This window comes from Megalobrama amblycephala, linkage group LG4 (assembly GCF_018812025.1).
Source record: "Megalobrama amblycephala isolate DHTTF-2021 linkage group LG4, ASM1881202v1, whole genome shotgun sequence".
NCBI classification, from domain to species: domain Eukaryota; kingdom Metazoa; phylum Chordata; class Actinopteri; order Cypriniformes; family Xenocyprididae; genus Megalobrama; species Megalobrama amblycephala.
In genome coordinates, this window is record NC_063047.1 from 34,484,606 (window position 1) to 34,506,553 (window position 21,948).

A 21,948-nucleotide genomic window follows, 5' to 3' on the forward strand; every position below is an offset into this window, starting at 1 on the left:
AACGCCTGCGGAAACACGACAAGGCATTCGATGAGACGCACACGCTCTGAATGATGTTTGACAAGATCAATCAACTAGAGATGCATCTATTGGCCAATTAATGTTATCGTTATCGGCCCGATAAGAAAATTAGGCTAAATTACTAAAACCGATAAATAATGCAGAGCCCCAGACAAAAAAATTCATTAAGGAGCCACTGGCACTGACAACACATTCGGCTTTCATCAGAGCTAGTTCTTTGGCGTCGGTTTGGTGTGTGATATTTTTCCCTTCAGATTTTGGCGCTCTAACTCTCACACTTTCTCACTAACTTTCACACGCAGCGTCTCATTTAATTACGTCAACATAACAAATGACACGATAGGCTACTGGTCACAGAACACGCAAATTTTACAGTCATAACATGTGAATTTGTATTGTCGCCAGTGGCGACCTCAGCAAAAATATCAATCGCAAATTAATATTTAGGAGCAGTCTGGAGCCCTGTAATGTGTTATTTCCTTCAGCTGATGCGTGCTGTTCGCAGTGATGGTTTAAAGTAGAATCAAGTGAAACAGGTTTTCACTTAACAATAACTGAAAAATGTGATTGCAGCTAGAAGAGAGTCGAGATGACGATGTTAGATTGTGAACGATTAAATGTTTCCACGGTCTGCCTTCATGGGCGTGCTACAGTGCACATTCTGTCAGTTATGGCTGTTTTTGGATTATTATTGTTTTTCATTATAATCTCTATCTGATTCACTGCCAGTCAAAACACATGTGCGCATAACATCTGCCTGCTGACTGAGAGACGGACGTAAAGACAGAGAGAGCCGTACCTGGTTCCTGATGCGACTCTGAGCCACTGACAGACAGCTCTGACAAACCACACAGAAGGAGTGAAGAGACTTCAGCACACGCTTCAGTTCAGCCTGACAGAGACACGGCATGAGATCAGCCGACATTAGCAAGATCACAACTCTTCATAAGATCTTCAGCTCCAGCACACGTGACCGTAAAACAGCGTTCAGAATCACACACACACACACACACACACACACACACACACACACACACACACACACACACACACACACACACAACTCCCACGTCAGGTCAGAATCTTCTGAACATGAACATGACGGAGAGACAGACGCACCTTCTGTGTTGCTGCGGTGTGTTTTGTGATCGCCACTCCTTTCCAGAACAGATGGAAGGCTGCGCACTTCAGAGCTGGAACCATCAGCTACACACACACACACACACACACACACACACACACACACACACACACACAATTGACAGTGTTATTATAAGACAGTGTGTGTGTGTGTGTGTGTGTGTAAATGTGTGTGTGTGTAAATGTGTGTGTGTGTAAATGTGTGTGTGTCTGGGACCTTCTCGTTGATTTCTCTCGTCTCCACTCCCATCTTCAGCAGCTGAAAGCAGAACTCAAACAGGTCCCTTCCTGTCATATCTCTGGCACTGATACACACACACACACACACACACACACACTGTTGAGACGCTTCAACTCTATTCTAACATAATCAAACATATGCACACATAAACCCATTAACACACAAACACACACACACACACACACACACACACACACACACACACACACACACACACACACACACACACACCTGCTGAAGATGGCAAGAATGTTTAGAGAGGAAGCAGCTCCGTAGAAATCATCTTCATCAGCCGAGCCCTGAGGAACGCAAACACACTTATGAACCAATGCTGTTTACATCCATTTTTTAAGCAAATGTTGAGATATTGCATAAAAATGCTGGATTGAAACACAAAGTTGCACTTAAAATCTTAAAATGTGCAAAAAAACTTGTGCACTCAATTGAGGCGGGTAATTTTAGCGAATGAATCCCTCGATGCGCAACAATAACCTCATGTGACTTTCGTCTGACGCTCTGAGACAAACTCATTTATGATGGAGGAAAAAAGAGCCCAACTGAAGAAACTTACAAGTGGCGATTTTGTTCTCTTGAACACATGGGATGGAAATGCTGCTTTATTCGCTAATGTTTTATGCAATATTGTAGTTTTATGCATAAGTTAAATTTGGATGGAAAGAGCTACAGTGAGAAAATGAATGGCTGACTTACAGTTGCCTCTGCATATCAAGCTGGGACAGAAAATACTTTAATAAAATACTCTTATCTGGACAATGTTGAGAGGATTCAGATTCAGTACCTGCAGGATCTCAGACACGTTAGTGCTGAACTTCTCCACGGTTGAATCCAGCAGCTGACTGACGGCTCTCTCCACGCGGCCACAGAACGAGTAACAATCACTGCACAACGCACACAACACACGCACACAAGCCTCCAGCACACAGTCCTTGCGGTGCTTCAGCATGATGTCACAGACCTGAGACAGCAGCAGATCCAGACACTGAGAGACAGACGACAGACAGACGGACGGGTCACTGCAGCTCACAGGAACAACCACACAAACACTCAGAAATGAGCACACGAGTGTGACGCTACACTTCATCTATTCATTTTTATCTACATATATATTTGAATGCATCTCAGAATATACATATATAACTGACAATATTTGTAGTTTTTTTTAGCTATTAAATGTCAAATCACAAGAACTGCACAAAAGCCAAAAAATAATCAAAAAAGGCGTATGACATAAAATAGTGACTAGTTGCAAATAAAATTACCCTTACACATGTGTTGAATTCAAACCTAACGCTAAAACTTTCATCCTAAAAAATTTTCATAAAGGTCATTTGTCAATAACACAAATATACAGATTCAGATGCAATCATCGCAGTGACCGTTCATGCATGAACAAGGCCTTTACATGTGTGAATAGATGTAAATATACTGTCAGTGATCAGGAACTCGTACTTTCTCCAGGCGTCCGGATGTGCCGTAAACCTCCAGCTGGAAATACAGCGGCGCGGTGAGCAAACGGCTCACCTTCCCCACATCTGCCGAGAACTGAGACAAACACACTGGAGTTTAAAGACTGCATCACGTCTCTCAGTCTTAAAGACTGCCTTTGCAATTTGATCGTTGATGCTTCAAAAAGTTCATAAAGAGATCGTAAAACTAATCCATATGAATTGAGCAGTTTAGTCAAAATTTTCTGAAGAGATTCGATCACTTTATATGATCAGAGAACATAAACAGATGCTCAACCGAACATGAATGATGCAGGAGAACAAACCTTAAACAAGTGATGCGTAACACACGAGAATGAACCTCATTGGTAAGAAACAGATTCGTTCGCTAAGCTGAGTAGCCAATCAGAGTTCTCTCTCTCGCCGATGGCTCCAATGTAACATGCAGAACACACTGCAAAAACTGGGCCGGCTGACGCTCAACGACGCACGGCATTTGCTCGGTGTGTCAGGGCCTTTACAGCACACCTGCCTCTTCACGCCGCGGCATGATCTCGCTCTTCAATCCATTCAAACAGAAATCAGCCATGCGCTTTAATGGTTTATTTTTCTTGGGCAGCTTAACGCTGTAATCTATTGCTAGCCCCTTAAAATGTGTGCTAGATGATGGGCAGAAACAATAATCTCTCCAGTGTCGGCCACTGCAAATAAATCCTTTAGAGCTCCATTTACATAAGAGATGGTTGTTTCTGTGTGAACTGTATCATCATGTCTGAGATCAACAATGAAAAACTTCAAAGAAAGCAGGATGCTATGATGACCTCTGATCTGATGGATTCACTGGAAGACTCACCTTCGCCAGTAACTGAGGAAATACAGGGATGAAATGATTAGTGATGCGCCTTCGTTCCTGAGCCTGCAGACGCTTCTCCTTCGCTGTCACAGTCTACGAAACACACACACACACACGTTAGCGTTTGTCGAGACGATGATAACTGAGGGGAGTGTGAGCATTGAGTGAGACACGCATTTGGTTATAGTTTAATCACATCTGAACAGAAAACATCCACCAGGCATGTCACTTTACAGCAGTGAATAACGCATTTCTAAGGACAAAACGCATCAGGAACAGCGTGAGCGGCTGAGAGAAAAGCATGCAAATGTGTCATATTAAGCACAAACTCGTCAGCATCTCGTTTAACATGGCTTGGCCTGTCAGGTGCAAGTAATAATATTAAACTGACTGTTTAATGCTACTGAATATATAAAACACAAGGAGTCGAAATGACAGTTCATAAGAGATAATGTAAGTTTCTGCAAATCATCCTACCTGATAACAGTTTGTGCTTTTTTATCATTTTTAATTCTTTCACCACCAGCACCCCCTAATGTATAACTGAGAAAACATGGATTGCTGGAAAATTCGTCAGTGGCAGGGAAAGAGTTAGTGGTAACTCTTTATAATACAGTCTCATTTGTTAACATTAATTAATGTATCAACTAACAACGAGCAATGCATTTGTTACAGCGTTTATTAATCTTTGTTAATGTTAGTTAATAAAAATCCAGCTGTTCATGTTAGTTCACAGTGCATTAACTAATGCTCACAAATACAACATTTGATTTTTCTAATGTATTAGTGAATGTTGAAATTAACATTAACTAAGATTAAAAAATGCTGTAGAAGTATTGTTCATTCTTAGTTCAGGTTAAAGCAGAACTAAGTAACTTTTTTACCTTCATCAATAGTTTTCTATGTCCTTACGATGGTTAATTGACTTGTAGTGGTGTGTTTGAGGCGAGCACTAACCCCTCTGGCACGTCTACGCCAGAAAACAGCACTTGCAAGTTGAGCTGCGCCAACCCGACACAATCTCGCCTCATGTTCACGTTCACGCGAGAGTGACAAAATGCTTTACGTAATTCAAAAACAATGTATATATTATGACTTTATAAGACAAAGTTTTTTAACTGCCTATTTTGGGGCATCATTATAAAAGCGCAGATTCAGGCTGCTTCCCCATTAAATGCTCGCACTCCCCGCCCCCGAGCTCGCAACTCTATAATACAGTGCATAAACAAAGTACACACAGCTAATATTAACCCTCAAAATGGATCTTTACAAAGTGATCGTCATGCAGCATATCAGATCATGCAAGTGTAGCATATGCACACTTATCAAGACAGTCAATAAAATCTGGAATCTTCAGAATGCTTTTAGCATGCTGGACTGTGTTGTAAATCTAACATCGGCTCCGGCCGGGCTGCAAAAGACGAGCACCTTTGGCACGTTCATGGACCCTCTGAGGTAAAACAGAGAGCCCCATTTCCTAGCTCTTGGGACATCAAAGGACCCCTCATGTGGACTAAGTGCCAGATCACATTCCAACACACACACCACATACACAGACACACAAACATGCATTGAAGACTGTATGTGTAAAATATAATTATGCCTAAATGTAACCGCCGTTGTATGTCAAATTGCATATATTTATTCCCACTGTATAAGCTTAGCTTGGATTGTAGTTGTGCTAGTGTAATTTCTAATGATACTATTGTCTGTAAACCATAACTTCTTTTTAAAGCTCTTTCCACGTCTCATTCACCTATGTGTGTCACATGGCTGTCAAATGCATTGTTCAATTTTAATGGTACTATGAAGAAAATACACTCCTATCTGATGCCTCCATAAATTATGCAATACAGTCAGGAGACAAGACAAAGAAAACTTTGCCCGCCAAATTTGCACCTATGTCACTGGCTATTCCACCTCAAGGTGTGTCGGCTTGTCTGTCATAAAAGAGGAGCACCAGGATTTTCCTGTGTGTTCTCACGATTGCCCTGAGTCACTCCTCGCCCACTCACGCACGTCACGGCGACGCGCTTCCATCACGCTCATCTTTCGGCACCACCATCTCTCCGGCGAAACTAACTTTCACGTCCTCAGTTCAAACCCTCCCGCGGAAACGGAAGAAGCCAATGAACTGCAGCAACACTGAACCGAAACTCAGCAAGCAAACTGATGCAAGTACCGTTTCTGAATCTTAGATAATGAAACTGATTTCTGTGCTGGCTCTCAAGGACTGTTAGCAAATGACTGTTAGTAAGTTTGCCACCTCTCTTCTCTCTTTCCCTTTCTTTACTTTCGCTTTTGTATATATGTGTATACCCTGTATTTAGACGTGTAACCTCTATAGTAGTAGTTTTCATATATTAAACACATTATTCATGCTCGATTGTTTCTTTTGCTCATTCATAAAACCCAGGTAACTTTAACGTTTCGATCTAGCACAATCGCTTTACGTTTGATGCCATCATAGGAATTTATCCTCGTGGCCAGAGGAAAACATTTCCTTTATAATAGTCTGTGGAAAACTTAACCGTTTGCTGGACAAATTGGGGTATAGTTTCTCTAAAACAACTATTAAACTACAACTGACCATATATGTAATTAATTATGATTCGTTGTAATTGATTCACATATATGTACCTAATTCCCTCTTGGGTCGACATATGTATCATAATTAATCATAAAGCTTTATGATTTATTATATTCATATTTCACCCATAAATTGATTAAACCTGTACAAATTCGCTACATAAGTATGGTATTTATTTGCATGTTTACATTTGATTCTGAATGAGTTTGATAGTGCTCCGTGGCTAACGGCTAATGCTACACTGTTGGCGGGATTTATAAAGAATGAAGTTGTGTTTATGAATTATACAGACTGCAAGTGTTTAATAATGAAAATAACGATAGCTCTCTTGTCTCTGTGAATACAGTAAGAAACGATGGTAACTTTAACCACATTTAACAGTACATTAGCAACATGCTAACGAAACATTTAGAAAGACAATTCACAAATATCACTAATAATATCATGATATCATGGATCATGTCAGTTATTATTGCTCCATCTGACATTTTTCGCTGTTGTCCTTGCTTACCTAGTCTGATGATTCAGCTGTGCACAGATCCAGTGTCATGATCACGAATTGGAGTGCCCAAGTTAACCACTAGAGGGCACTCCAACATGGACTTTTGTCACCTGTCTGAACTTCATTTCCCATAATTCACCTCCTGGACTCATTATCCTCGTTTCATTGCACTCAGCTGTTTTGTGTTTGATCATTAGTTCTGTCTATTTAGTCTCAGTTGTTTCTGCCTTTGTTTGTGGTTTGTTGTATTGTTACGTGCACTTTTTGTATCTCTGTCTTTTTGTTTTGTGGACTGTTTTCTATGGAGTTTGACCTTTGCCTGCCTGATTACGACTTTGGATTTCCCAATAAATGCTGCGCTTGGATCCTAACATCTTGTTTTTGTGTTTTTCTGGACGATGGCGAGAGGGCTGCGGTATAATGATGAGACGCTAAAGGGGATTTTTAATGAATGCCTCTATGACCCCCCTGCCTCAGTGGGAGTTGAAGGGGCTTCAGATCCTGGATTTTTGGGGCTTTGTCAAATATCTCGGCCATAGAATCCAGTGGGCAACAGATGCTCAACCAGAGGCCGCTCCAGCCCATGTGTCTGTTTCAGAGCCCTCTCCAGCCCGCGAGGTCGCTCCCGAATCCACAGAGGAGGAGGGCACGGAGTCACCGCCTCACTCTTGTAAAAGGAGGAAGAGGAGGAAGGCTTCAGTCATCCCTCAAGGCCTGGAGGTCTTCCCAGAGCCCGCTCCATCCAGTGAGTCCGCTCCAGCCAGTGAGTCCGCTCCAGCCAGTGAGTCCACTCCAGAGCCCGCTCCAGCCAGTGAGTCCGCTCCAGCCAGTGAGTCCGCTCCAGCCAGTGAGTCCGCTCCAGAGCCCACTCCAGTCAATGAGTCCAAACCAGTCACTGAGTCCGCTCCAGCCAGTGAGTCCGCTCCAGAGCCCGTTCCAGCCAGGGAGTTCGCTTTAGAGTCTGTTCCAGCCTGTGGGTTCACTTCGGTGCCTACAGATGAGGTAGGCACAGAGCCACCGCCTCACCCTCATAAGAGGAGGAAAAGAAGGGCTTCCTCCATCCTTCAAGGCCCGGAGACCACTCTAGAGGTTGTTCTTCGTTTTCCCAAGCGCCTTGCCCTGCCGGCGCCGCCAGAGCAGCCCGAGCCCACTGCTGTCACCGAGCTGCCCGCTCTCTAGAATCTAGATCTGCTGGAACCCGCCTGGTCAGTTCCTCCAGTGCCACCCTGGCATTCAGCCAGGACCCCGACCTTCTTAGAGCCCCCGTGGTCTGTTCCTCCGGCTCCTCCCTGGCCTTCAGTCAGGGGCTCTGGTCCTGGCCCACCGTCCCTCCCCCTGGTCCTCCTCCAGTCCACCTCCCTCCTGAGAGTTGTTTTTTTTTGTTTCATGGAGCGTCTGGTAGCCGCTCCGTAAGGAGGGGGTACTGTCATGATCACGAATTGGAGTGCCCAAGTTAACCACTAGAGGGCACTCCAACATGGACTTTTGTCACCTGTCTGAACTTCATTTCCCATAATTCACCTCCTGGACTCATTATCCTCGTTTCATTGCACTCAGCTGTTTTGTGTTTGATCATTAGTTCTGTCTATTTAGTCTCAGTTGTTTCTGCCTTTGTTAGTGGTTTGTTGTATTGTTACGTGCACTTTTTGTATCTCTGGCTTTTTGTTTTGTGGACTGTTTTCTGTGGAGTTTGACCTTTGCCTGCCTGATTACAACTTTGGATTTCCCAATAAATGCTGTGCTTGGATCCTAACATCTTGTTTTTGTGTGCAACCGTGACATCCAGACATTAATACTGGCTTGTCTAATGCATTGAACATGGGCTGGCATATGCAAATATTGGGGGCGTACATATTAATGATCCCGACTGTTGCGTCACAGTCGGTGTTATGTTGAGATTCGCCTGTTCTTCTGAGGTCTTTTGCAAAAATCAAATTTACATAAGGAGGAGGAAACAATGGTGTTTGAGACTCACTGTATGTCATTTCCATGTACTGAACTCTAATTATTTAACTATGCCGAGGTAAATTCAATTTTCAATTCTAGGGCACCTTTAACTAATGTTAGCTAATGAAACCTTATTGAAAAGTGTTACCAAGTGAATATAGCAATTTAAACTGTCCTTCTGCTTTAAAACGGAGCAAAACCACTATTTTGTGCATAGTGTATAATATCGAATGTATAGACACATTCACTGTTTTCATAGCCTTTACACATTTATTTGAATGACAACATTGGGCTGGATGTGGAATAACGGTCTTTTTCCCAATATATTTTTACCTTTGGATTTTATCTTATTAATCAAAGAAATAATTGACCAATTAATCAATTGTCAAAATAATCGTTAGCTGCAGCCCTACATTAAAGGTGTGATGATCACATTTTCCTTGAGCTTTTGACATATAAGAGGTCATCATACTATAAGAATATCCTGTAAGTTTTAGAGCTGAAAACTTCCTTGTTAGTCCAATAAAAGCCTTTATTGACACCAGACCCAGCAAACAACAGGATTTACAAAGTGGGGATCTATGACGTCAAAGGGCAGCAAGCACCGCCTCCGCAGAAGAAGATCAACGCCTACTTCATCCCTGCCTGTTTAGCCCCACCCACCGAATCACACATGACATGCAATAGAATAGGTAGCCTAAGTAACATAGGCCTATGTTAAACCGCATCGAGCTACCAAGCAATAAACATGCCGTCGAGGATTACAAAATATTGTGTAGTGTCTGGATTCATGTACAGTCAGTTCTTTGTCTGTGTGTCAGTAAATGAAACCAGTGACTAAACGTAAACTTGTGTTGTTTCTCTTAATAGGATGAAAACAATCTGTTATTTAAGGGTGCAGTGCTTCCCACGGGTTTGGAATATACTTGCGGTGGTAGCCGGGTGAAAAATCCTCCTATTACCCACGGCACAAAAATGGTCTACTACATGTGACAAACAAATAATGTTTTTATCATTATTTATTTTATTTTTTATTTTATTTTAATTACATAGCATACTATTACATTTATTTACATACTAATATTATGCATTATTATGCATTGTAAATTTTGCAAAATTACAGCATTTAAATGGTTCTCCTTTTCCTATGTTCTCCTTGCTGTCATATAGTGTCTCTCTCAGTGAATGGGACACAGATTTTACTAGTAAAATTTATATAATGAATAATATATGTGTCAAATAATGTTCTTAGTCTTTTATTCCTGTGGGGGAGACTACAGTAATTTACTATGAATTAAATGGAAATCAAATTAAATACAATTTATTGTGTAACCAAAATACCAATAATGGCCAAAAGAAAAAGAAAAAACTTAGCGTGTGACTTTTAATTATAAACAAGCCCGAAATACACAGGTACTCTTATTTTGAAATGTCTGTACTATTGCAGGCTGATCCCGATTCTTACAACCGTCTAAAACATTTTATATAAAGGCCATAAAGTAGACATTGTAATAATTCATCAACTTTAGTTCATGAGCAATCGCTTGGCATAAATCTGCGCTTTTCATTGATCGAGAATCACTTTGAAGCAGTTTTGCACGAGCCTGTAGAACACGCAACAGCGCCCACTTGTGACTTTGCAAAATGCAGCGCCCGTGTGTAATGTAAACAGTTCTGACGCACACATAACGAGCAGGTACGAAACGACTAGTTAATCGATCGCAGATGGTTTCATTATCTTGGGCGGATATAAAAGTATAAGAGGATAAATATAATAAAAGCAAAAATGTGTCTCCAATATACTTGGGCAGCCGTTATTAATCCTGGGCGGCCCGCACAAGTAAAGTCTATGTGTGGGAAGCACTGCAGTGATTAAATTATATATAGAAAGAGATAAAATAAAGCTCAGTTTGCAATCGTTGGAGCTATTAATCAAATAGTGCGAGTTTATCAGTGACTGATGCACAAAACTCCCATTTTATTCAACGAATCTTTTAGTTTTATCGCGTTTGCACTGTTAGTGAAATGAAAGCATTTGTTAGTGTACAGAAATTGAGTTGCAATGATGAGATCACTGCTTTCATGTGCTCAACATGTCTGTGAACGGCTACAGTGTTCGTCTCTGCAACTTTTCATGCCACGATCTAAATATAATGGCATAGATATAAATGTAATGCAACACTTTTCACGATTAGTTAACCTTGAGAGCTGTAATAGTAAAAACGCGCTAAAAGAGAGAGTAATACTTGGCTATTTCAAATGGAAAGATGTCAGCCAATCACAGCAGTGGGCGTTTACACTGAAGTCTCACAGAGACACGCCTCTTAAAACAGAGCGTTCAAATCAGAGGATAAAATCAGCAGGGATGCAAACACATCTGGGGTGAAAAAGGTGAGAAAGATGCGAGACATCCCATACCCCACGCCCTCCAAAAAAACTAAACAAAAAACAAAAACAAAAAGACATAAATTTATTACATAAACTTTGCCAGCAAATTGAGTGAACATAATTTGTGAAACACCACCTGCCAAATTGCCTAGCGCATTGATTTGACATCGTTACCCTCCACAGTTGGCTTTTACCCGCATTTTACAGGTCTTCATTTCAAACCCTGTCATTATGAGATTGCACAGAACATCTCGTGTGTGTAAAAGCAAACCGTTTCATTACGTTATGACAATATAGTATAGTAGAGTTCAACTAAAGTTGTATTCGTTGGCAAAATGGCAATGTTATTAGCGTTATACAAATTGTATTAGGAAAAATAAAATATGTTCGATTAAGTGGAAATAATGAAACAGTGAAAATCACAACAAGCCATGTCAGACTTATTAACAGTCCCAAGCTTTACATATCGATACTAATCCCAGGAGCATTGCACGTGGTGCGAAGCCAGGATGTTGGAGGTTTTTTTTGACAACTGAGAAGGCGCGATTCTCGTGATTTCATTCATTCTAGGTGACCTATTTTGATCCCAAAAAGGTGAATTCTCACCTAAAGGTGAGGAGTTTGCATCTATGATCAGGGTAGGAAAAAATGCCTTTTATTTATAAATCATGACAATTTTGGATGTAAAAAGCATACTAACATTATAAACAATAAAACAATGCAGTTTATGACCCCTTTAAGGTCTTGTAAAAAAGCAAGATGGCACTGTTAATAGTCCAGCTGTGCAGTGTGGCTGTTAACACTGGCTGCTGTCGGTCCAGCAGGTTTCTCACCCTCACGTGTCTGTCTGACTCACCTTCTTCTGCGAGCGGGAGGTGGGGGGCGTGGCCTCTGCAGCCTGTCTCACTGCACACATCATGATGTCAATCATCGCGCTCTCCAGCTCATCCTCCACACCTGCAACACACACACCCGTGTTTGAATAAAGCTCTCAAGTCAACAAGACAATCTGATTGGAAACTGACTCACCACCTTCCTGCAGCAATAGTGATGTCATCACATCCCAGTCTTTTAGCTCCGTCCCCGCAACATCCCACAGACTATCGACTAGATACGCAGTGTGATCGTGATACTGACGCACACACACACACGGAAGACATTTAATACATGACAAGATAACATCAACATACAGTGAAGAACGTGAACACCAGGTGCCCGTACGATCGGATTTAATCTGAAATTCCATGGATGTTATCCTACATCAAAACTCTGAGGAACAAACCGGGATTTATAAAGGCAGAAGAAGTGAAGAAGTTCTTATGAATATGGCAACTTATGAAATCTTTAAATTATGGCAACATCCATTATTAACATCACTGTATGCATTAATATTATTATATGTGCAAATGAGCAACATTTTAACTGCTTTGAGACAATTACATTTATTTACATGAATGTTTTCCTGAAAATTATATATTATTATTACTATTATAATAAACTGCCTACACGTGTTGAACAGAAACTGGGCTTTAAACCATGCTTGGGTTTCACCGATCATGACGAGTCCTTCGTCTTCCCAAGCATGAAGGGATATTTGTGGGCGTCTGTAGATGGAGTCGCTGTGCTTGTTCACATTTTATTTGAATTTAAGTGAGCTTGAATTTAAGTTAGGCTTTGTAAGTTTAGTGGGTATAATTTTAACCATATGCAATTGAAATATTTTATTATATTATAATAGATCACATGGATCAGCGGAAACGACTAATATTTCTGTATTATGCGGGCCAGACAAGTAATTTGGCAATGTCACTTTGTAAAGAAAGACTAAGCGTCTGCACACATACACATTCAAACGCACATACCTATAGACTAAACAGACTATCGACTTCTGTTTTCAGTTAAAAAGGTGTCATTTAAGCGGCCCCTAAAGTAAAGTGCCCCAATTATGGATTTTTGAAAAGTTCCTTTCATCTAGTGTGTAACACAGCTCTAAGTGAATGAAAACATCCTGCAAAGTTTTAAATCTGAAAATGCACCATATATAAAGTTATTACTCAAATGTAAGACTCAACACTGAGTCAATTAAACGAGTCGTTTGGAAAACAAATCCCAAGCTGTTTCGTTGTGATGTTGAAACATTAGCATATTGCCTGCCCACTTATTATGTGCACAGACGCCAGGAAAAATTCATTTTTCAACAATACCACAGCAGTACAAACTTTTGTTGTGTTCCCGTCAATTTACTGACGACTGCTTCTCAAACCTCGGAGTTTAACACAGGATTCACAAAACGCTTGTTCTTAAAATATGAATCAATGCCCAGTTTATTTGGACCAGCTTGCTCCTCTGAATCTCAGCCTGTAAGTATGATTAATAATTGTTTATATTTTCTAGTGATCGTTCAAAATTCGTAGTTTTGTTTGTTATATTGTGTAACGTACACCCTGTTCTGTCTCCTGCTAACCGGCTAACTCACGTTTCTGTAGTTCTGCTATTCAGATTTGTGTCCAATATTGTCTAAATGTGTCGATTAATGCAGCCTGTCTGTCTTATTACTTGGAGTAACGATCAAGGATGGAGCACGACTTTTGTTTACAAAGACTAATACATTATCAGCTATTCACGTTTGCGCTCGGCTAACGTCGGAGTTTACAACATACAAAACAAACTTTTTTTTCCTCTGCTTTCTTTATTATTACAGTAGTTTGGAGCTCTATCTGTATTGTAATAGGATGTTAAGATCACTAGTCCGCACTAACTAGTTGAAGTATTCTCTCTGTAAACGGTAAACACCCACTGTAATGTCAAACAATGATATAGCCATTTTTCTTCAAATAGTTATAACAAAAAAGTCGGTGTACACATTTGGACTAAATGTTTATCTCATGTTAGAGGTTTTCAGCAGTGTCAAACCAATGTCTTGCGAATTGATAGCTGTCATTCAGTTATGGCAATGGGCACACGGTGTGTGCAGTAGACCAATCACAAAGGATTGGGCCATCTGACCAATCAGAGCAGTGTAAGCTCAGGGAAAGGAGGAGTTTAGAGAGACTGACGCTTTGAACTGCTTCTAATGAATCGTTTACAAAACATTGAAAACTCAGGTGAAATTAAATGTATATTATGAGAAAACAAAAGTGTTTTTTGACCTTGCATGCATGTAAACCTGTAGTAGGAGACTCCCAAAACAATATTAGGAACCTTAAAAAGGGCATAATAGGGGCACTTTAATAATTAACGACTTTTACAACGAAAGTGATTCAATCAAAAACTTACTTTAGCTCGATATTAACTTTTTTCCCCAGAGTTGCTGTAAAGCCAAAATAATCTCTGTCCATTAATTTTCCTATTATCACTGTGAAGCTGCTTTGAAACAATCTGTATTGTAAAAAGTAGTGTTAATTTTGTCAGCTATTTTTTAATTGAATCTTATGCCCGTTTCACACTGCAAGCGTGAGCGTCGTGTGAGCAGTGCGTTAAGCCCCGGGTATACTTCGGCCGTCTGAGTTCGTGCACCATCCGCATGACGTAATTTTCGCAGAGGGCTCGCGGGCGGCCGCTTGCAGCCCAAATTTCGAGACCGCGCGGACAGCCCACGTGCAACAGCGCATGCGCAAGCAGTTTAGAATAGTCCACTAGGTGGCAATACGCACAGTATTGTGTTCAGCCGTCGAAGAAGAGTGTGAAAAGACCGGTTTAAAAACAACACGCTTGAAAAAAAAAAAGAAGAGAGAAACACGACAATGGACGGCGAACTTGACCAGCGTTTGTGCGAAGAGGTTAGAAAGTACCCACATTTGTACAATTCATGTTTGAAAGAGTACAAATACGTGTTTAGGGCAGCAAATTCATGGAGGGAGATAAGTAAAAATATGGGAAAGTATGCACTAAAGTAAAAATATGGGAAAGTATGCACTACTTTTCTTCTCCGATTATGCCCAGTGAATGTCCCGTTGATTACATGACTCAGTGCTGCCCTCCGATATCTTGTAGAGCATAGAAAAAGCTGTCCTGCGCATGTGTCGAACGCGGTCATCTGCGCGCATCCGTGGTGTAGTATACTTTGACAGTTTCACGGACGCGACAGCACATGCAACGTGTCCGGGCGCGGAAAGTGAAGAACACCCGGGGCTTTAGTGTAACTGCAGAGACGCGCGAGTATTCACACTGAAAGCGTCTGTACAGTGTCACAGCAACGTCTCGAAGCTACACATAAAGTGAGCATTTCTTTACAAAGACAGCTATAAATTTGTTTTTATAAGTTGGTCATTTATAAACTTGATAATCTTGAAAGTTTGTTAACATGGGGAGATGTACAACATTTGCATATATAAACGTAAAAAAAAAAAATAAATAAAATAAAATAAATAAAAGCTTCGTGTCATCCATTTCTGCACACGAATGAGGTAAGCTTTGTGTTTTACATCATCTGCCGCGTGCACGTTTACAAGACAGCAAACTCGTGTTCGATTCGGGTTTGATTTGGGTAGTGATTGGGTAGTGCAGCAAACATAGACTCGGCGCCGAAACCCCCACTTCACTGCTGCTCACGTGACGCTCCTGCTGCCGGTGTGAAACCGTCGTTAGTCTTAGTCCTGTAACTTTTAGTTTTTAAGTTATCATCATATTTAGTAAACTTAACAAAAACAGGACAAGGTTTTAGTCAACTAAATGTCTGAGTATTTTAGTCTCGTTTTAGTCAATGGAAACGTACACATTTTCATCATACTGTATAATGGTTAAAATTATTTAAAAAAAAACCAATTATTTTGCTCCATTTTAATTGCACTTTTTTTTTTACATTTCATCAGATGTTGCCCTTTCACCAATAAACACAAATCAGAATAATCGATTCATATGCATGGTTTACCTCATCTAGTGTACAGATTTATTAAAGCCTATCAATTATAGCCTAAGCTAAATAAACACCAAAGGCTTAGATATATACTCGCCCTGTCTACATTATGAAAACTGGTCAAACAAAAACCTACTCTCAAATGTTATAATAGAGAAATTACTAACAGTAATTCAATATTAAAACAACGGCAAAAAAAGACCATACAGAGTTTGCGTGGCAACAAGTACAATCGCAAACGATACAGTCGAGATCCATGACAGAACAGACTGGCTGAATGACGCTTTCATTTAAGCAGAATACCTCAAATGGAGATCGCTGAACTCCAGCACAGCTTTGCCAGATGTCTGTGTTTTCAGATCATAGCGCATGTGCAAATGGTTGCCAGATTACATAAAGCAAAAAGCGGAGCACGTATCCGTTTAACAGAAAAACTCTGATTGGGGGATTTGAGCTCTTGATATCTGGCAACCGCAAACATAAATGCTCGCCTAATACAGGTGCTGGTCATATAATTAGAATAACATCAAAAAGTTGATTTATTTCACTAATTCCATTCAAAAAGTGAAACTTGTATATTATATTCATTCATTACACACAGACTGATATATTTCAAATCTTTATTTCTTTTAATTTTGATGATTATAACTGACAACTAAGGAAAATCCCAAATATTGTGAAAAGGTTCAATATTGAAGACACCTGGTGCCACACTCTAATCAGCTAATTAACTCAAAACACCTGCGAAGGCCTTTAAATGGTCTCTCAGTCTAGTTCTGTAGGCTACACAATCATGGGGAAGACTGCTGACTTGACAGTTGTCCAAAAGACGACCATTGACACTTTGCACAAGGAGGGCAAGACACAAAAGGTCATTGCAAAAGAGGCTGGCTGTTCACAGAGCTCTGTGTCCAAGTACATTAATAGAGAGGCGAAGGGAAGGAAAAGATGTGGTAGAAAAAAGTGTACAAGCAATAGGGATAGCCGCACCCTGGAGAGGATTGTGAAACAAAACCCATTCAAAAATGTGGGGGAGATTCACAAAGAGTGGACTGCAGCTGGAGTCAGTGCTTCAAGAACCACTACGCACAGACGTATGCAAGACATGGGTTTCAGCTGTCGCATTCCTTGTGTCAAGCCACTCTTGAACAACAGACAGCGTCAGAAGCGTCTAAAGACAAAAAGGACTGGACTGGTGCTGAGTGGTCCAAAGTTATGTTCTCTGATGAAAGTAAATTTTGCATTTCCTTTGGAAATCAGGGTCCCAGAGTCTGGAGGAAGAGAGGAGAGACACACAATCCACGATGCTTGAGGTCCAGTGTAAAGTTTCCACAGTCAGTGATGGTTTGGGGTGCCATGTCATCTGCTGGTGTTGGTCCACTGTGTTTTCTGAGGTCCAAGGTCAACGCAGCCGTATACCAGGAAGTTTTAGAGCACTTCACGCTTCCTGCTGCTGACCAGCTTTATGGAGATGCAGATTTCATTTAGCAACAGGACTTGGCACCAGCACACAGTGCCAAAGCTACCAGTACCTGGTTTAAGGACCATGGTATCCCTGTTCTTAATTGGCCAGCAAACTCACCTGACCTTAACCCCATAGAAACTCTATGGGGTATTGTGAAGAGGAAGATGCGATATGCCAGACCCAACAATGCAGAAGAGCTGAAGGCCACTATCAGAGCAACCTGGGCTCTCATAACACCTGAGCAGTGCCACAGACTGATCGACTCCATGCCACGCCGCATTGCTGCAGTAATTCAGGCAAAAGGAGCCCCAACTAAGTATTGAGTGCTGTACATGCTCATACTTTTCATGTTCATACTATTCAGTTGGCCAAGATTTCTAAAAGTCCTTTCTTTGTATTGGTCTTAAGTAATGTTCTAATTTTCTGAGATACTGAATTTGGGATTTTCCTTAGTTGTCAGTTATAATCATCAAAATTAAAAGAAATAAACATTTTAAATATATCAGTCTGAGTGTAATGAATGAATATAATATACAAGTTTCACTTTTTGAAAGGAATCAGTGAAATAAATCAACTTTTTGATGATATTCTAATTATATGACCAGCACCTGTAGAGTCTTGTACAGCAGTCTGAAATGTTTTGGCTCCTCTTTTTTTTCGTTTTCGTTCTTTTAACTACATTTTAGTCTCGTAAATATTGCATGTTGATAAAGTCACAGTTATGGTTTAATGGACCCATTATTGTCATCGTCTTCTCATCTCAGTCAGGGGACAAAACTTTGCTGACAAACATTATTCGTCATAGATTTCGTTAACGGAATTAACACTAGTAAAAAGCACTATAGAAGATGACAACTTAAATAGATCTTTTGCCTGTGCCTGATTTAAAGGGCTGAAGCGAAACTCTAACTCACGCTTCCAGAAACAATTAATGCTTGTATGATCAGTGCATTCACCCGTATGAAATGAACACGCCCATACTAGTTTCCTCCAGGTACATACACTAAAAATCACATCCACACCAATCAGTGAAAGTCATTGCAAAAAACCTTCATACATTCTTAAGTGAAACTAAATACTTTTTACGGTCACTGCAACAGCACCCAGATCATGTGATCTGTGAGAGGAAAGAGAGAAGCACCGAGAAGCAGGTGCATGATGGGATGCGAGTGGTTTACCTCGCTCTTAATGAAGAAATGTGCCAGCAAACGGAGGAAAGAAACACTGCGTTTGTCTGAGTGGCCGTCTAACACACTGCATAGCCTGCACACATGATCACAACACATGACAGTCCATGACGAGTGTGTTGGAGAGATGATGATGATGATGTGATGATGAAGCGGAACATACGTGTGGTACAAGAATCCTCCAGCTGCACAGGCGAGACCTCGGTGTGTGGCAAAAACCAACGGATAGACAGCAGCACACTCGTCTTCAGTCAGGCCATCTTCTGTCTGCCTGAACATACACACACACACACACACACACACACACACGTGTACAATCAACGTTGATGCTTATAAGCAAAGACGCACATGTCCCGTTCAGTAGCATTCACACTCAAAGCAGTCTGAATACCATTCATCTTAAATGTGAACCAAGTGAAGCGGTTCCAACTGATCTGTCAGTCTAATGAACGTCATGTGAGGATGAAACTCACTGGTGAATGAGCAGCAACAGCTTCACTGCTTCCACAGCCACATCTGAGTCTTTGTCCCGGATCATGCAAACGATCCGTTCCTGAGCAGAGAAACCACATTTAACCGAATCCATATCAGCAGCAGATCCCCGAGAAGCACTTGCACCATAACATTATAAATTAACTTTATATTACTTCATATTCAGGGTTTATAAATGAGGATGACCCACTGCGGTCAGAGCGTGTAGTGCCAGTTCGGCACAGAGTTGCATGATTTTTACCTTGTGAATATCATAATGACCAAAAGAAACATAAATCTGATTGTTGAGCCCTGAAGGTAGGGCGATTCACTCATTTTCTCCAAGCACTGATCACAAATCCTGCTTTAGCCGGACAGTTTATTCAGACCTGTTGAAGCCGTTCATCCGGCGGTTTGTAGAGGCTCCTTGTCTTCTTTACATTCATAAGATTCAGTCTCTGTGCTTCAAACGATTTCTCTCTGTGCTCACACTCGCTGTCATGATGGAGAAGAGAAGAAGCCTCTACAAACCGCTGTATGAAAGTCTGAAGCACAGAAACCTCTAGCATTAAGACATCGGCTGTTGTACAGGTTCAGTCTCGGTGCTTCAACAGTTCAACAGGCCTCCAAAGCCTTCTGTCACCTTGAAGCGGCTGGTGAAGAGCTCTAATCGGCTGATGAAGTCTTTCTCCTCGTACAGTTTCTGTAAGGTCAACACACACCGCAGCCGCACAGCCGCTTGCTGAAACACACACGGTATGATTTGTATATGTGATTGTAAAAGCACTCAGAGCTGATCATCAGTGTGTGTTTTCTGCTTATTGCACCTTGTCATGCAGCATCCAGCCCACGTATTTGAGGTGTTCATCATTGAGGAAGCGGACGGGATTTTCTCTGAGCCACACGCCCATCTCCTCCATACAGACGGCCCGGATCTCAGGAACTCTGTCCCGATAGCGATGAACGAAAACACCCTTGAAGATCCCGCTCATTAGAGAGCGCAAATCCTCCTGATGCTCCAGCAGCTGCACACACACACACACACACACATTTGTTTTTCTATACTTGTAGGGACTCTCTGTAGACATGATTTTTATACAGTACAAACTGTATATTCTAACCCTACCCCTAACCCTACCCATCACAGAAAACTTTCTGCATTTTCACATTTTCAAATAAACATTATTTATGATGTTTATTAATCCATTTCCCTCATGGGGACCGCTGGCTGGTCTGCACAATGTAGTTGATCTCAGGTTTTACTATCCTTGTGAGGACATTTGGTCCCCACAAGTGTAGTAAAAACACACACACACACACACACACACAAAGATAATAGCTGCCATGTATCAGAAGGGTTGGACACTATTAGCTAAACAAAAGGGCTTTTCAGAGAGCCCTTAAAAGATTAGTTCACTTTAAATTGAAAATTACTCCAAGCTTTACTCTCCCCATCCTAGGTGTATATGACTTTCTTCTTTCTGATGAACACAATCAGAATTACATTAATAAATATCCTGACCCATCCAGACTTTCAGACCATCTTCCGTATTTAACTTAGGAAGAAAGTGTAACGCCTCTCACAGTTCAAAACGCTTACGCCATGTCCTAACCCTTCTTGCGAAAAACTTACGAATTTTAAGAAAAACGCTTACACTTACCTTCTAAGTTGAATATGGAAGGCTTGAATATTTGCTTTATAACTTGTTAAATATGGACATTTTTCTTACACAAACGCATCGCTTCAGAAGGCCTTTATTAACCCCCGGAGCCGTGTGGAGCACGTTTATGATGGATGGAGTCACTTTCTTCAGCTCATACTCATTGGTCCCGTTCACTGCCATTATAACGCTTGGATGCGTCAGGATATTAATGTAATTCTGATTGTGTTCATCAGAAAGAAGAACGTCATATACACCTAGGATGGCTTGAGGGTGAGTAAAGCTTGGGGTAATTTTCATTTTAAATTGAACTAATCCTTTAACCCCGGGTTATTTTTGTTCTAAACTTTTTAGGGAACGTATCACACTTGTAATTTAGAAGCGGGGTTAACGGTGCTTTTTACCAGGAGTAGGATTAGGATTGCAATGTTAACCCAAATGTGTACAGTGTGAAATGATGCGGTGTTAGAAAGTTACGACTAGACGCTTAGCAACAGACAGCAAATCGCGTGCTTCATATTCATGTGTTTGGACGGTCAGGGAATCAGTTAGTCTCGTCTAAACACATGCTGGCGACACCTGCTTGTCAAAGCAGTGTAAATGCAGCGAAAACTCAGTCCAAACGCATGAAAACACCATTTACAATTACATATGTTTTACTGATGGCGTAATATATTAAATGCAATTATCAAATCATCTAATACCACGAAATATTAAGTGTTTAATAAATAACATTTATAACATTTTGCAATGAATTGTGATGAAATTGTGATGCTAGACGACTGGGTCAGAGCATCTCCAAAACTGCAGCTCTTGTGGGGTGTTCCCGGTCTGCAGTGGTCAGTATCTATCAAAAGTGTCCAAGGAAGGAACAGCGGTGAACTGGCGACAGGGTCATGGGCGGCCGAGGCTCATGGAAGGCTGGCCCGTGTGGTCCGATCCAACAGACGAGCTCCTGTAGCTCAAATTGCTCCAGAAGTTAACGCTGGTTCTGATAGAAAGGTGTCAGAATACACACATATGGGGCTGCATAGCTGCAGACCAGTCAGGGTGCCCATGCTGACCCCTGTCCACCGCCGAAAGAGCCAACAGTGGACACGTGACCATCAGAACTGGACCATGGAGCAATGGAAGAAGGTGGCCTGGTCTGATGAATCATGT

At 41.2% G+C, this 21,948-nt stretch overlaps 1 protein-coding gene across 2 annotated transcripts in view; it reads right to left on the reverse strand.

The window, feature by feature from the left end:
* The window catches only part of LOC125267409 (cohesin subunit SA-2), a 32,762-nt gene that overhangs the window by 3,598 nt on the left and 7,216 nt on the right, over positions 1–21,948 (reverse strand). For both annotated transcript variants that reach the window (XM_048189013.1, XM_048189012.1), the window contains exons 9-23: positions 19,954–20,151; positions 19,770–19,868; positions 19,129–19,208; positions 18,819–18,926; positions 18,647–18,731; positions 12,178–12,280; positions 12,005–12,105; positions 3,722–3,814; positions 2,873–2,965; positions 2,202–2,402; positions 1,634–1,701; positions 1,379–1,466; positions 1,141–1,227; positions 821–913; positions 1–5 (exon numbers count right to left, since the gene is read on the reverse strand). The exon at positions 1–5 is cut by the window's left edge. In XM_048189013.1, the coding sequence (XP_048044970.1) occupies positions 1–5; positions 821–913; positions 1,141–1,227; positions 1,379–1,466; positions 1,634–1,701; positions 2,202–2,402; positions 2,873–2,965; positions 3,722–3,814; positions 12,005–12,105; positions 12,178–12,280; positions 18,647–18,731; positions 18,819–18,926; positions 19,129–19,208; positions 19,770–19,868; positions 19,954–20,151 (1,502 nt within the window). The remainder of the gene's footprint in view (positions 6–820; positions 914–1,140; positions 1,228–1,378; positions 1,467–1,633; positions 1,702–2,201; positions 2,403–2,872; positions 2,966–3,721; positions 3,815–12,004; positions 12,106–12,177; positions 12,281–18,646; positions 18,732–18,818; positions 18,927–19,128; positions 19,209–19,769; positions 19,869–19,953; positions 20,152–21,948) is intronic.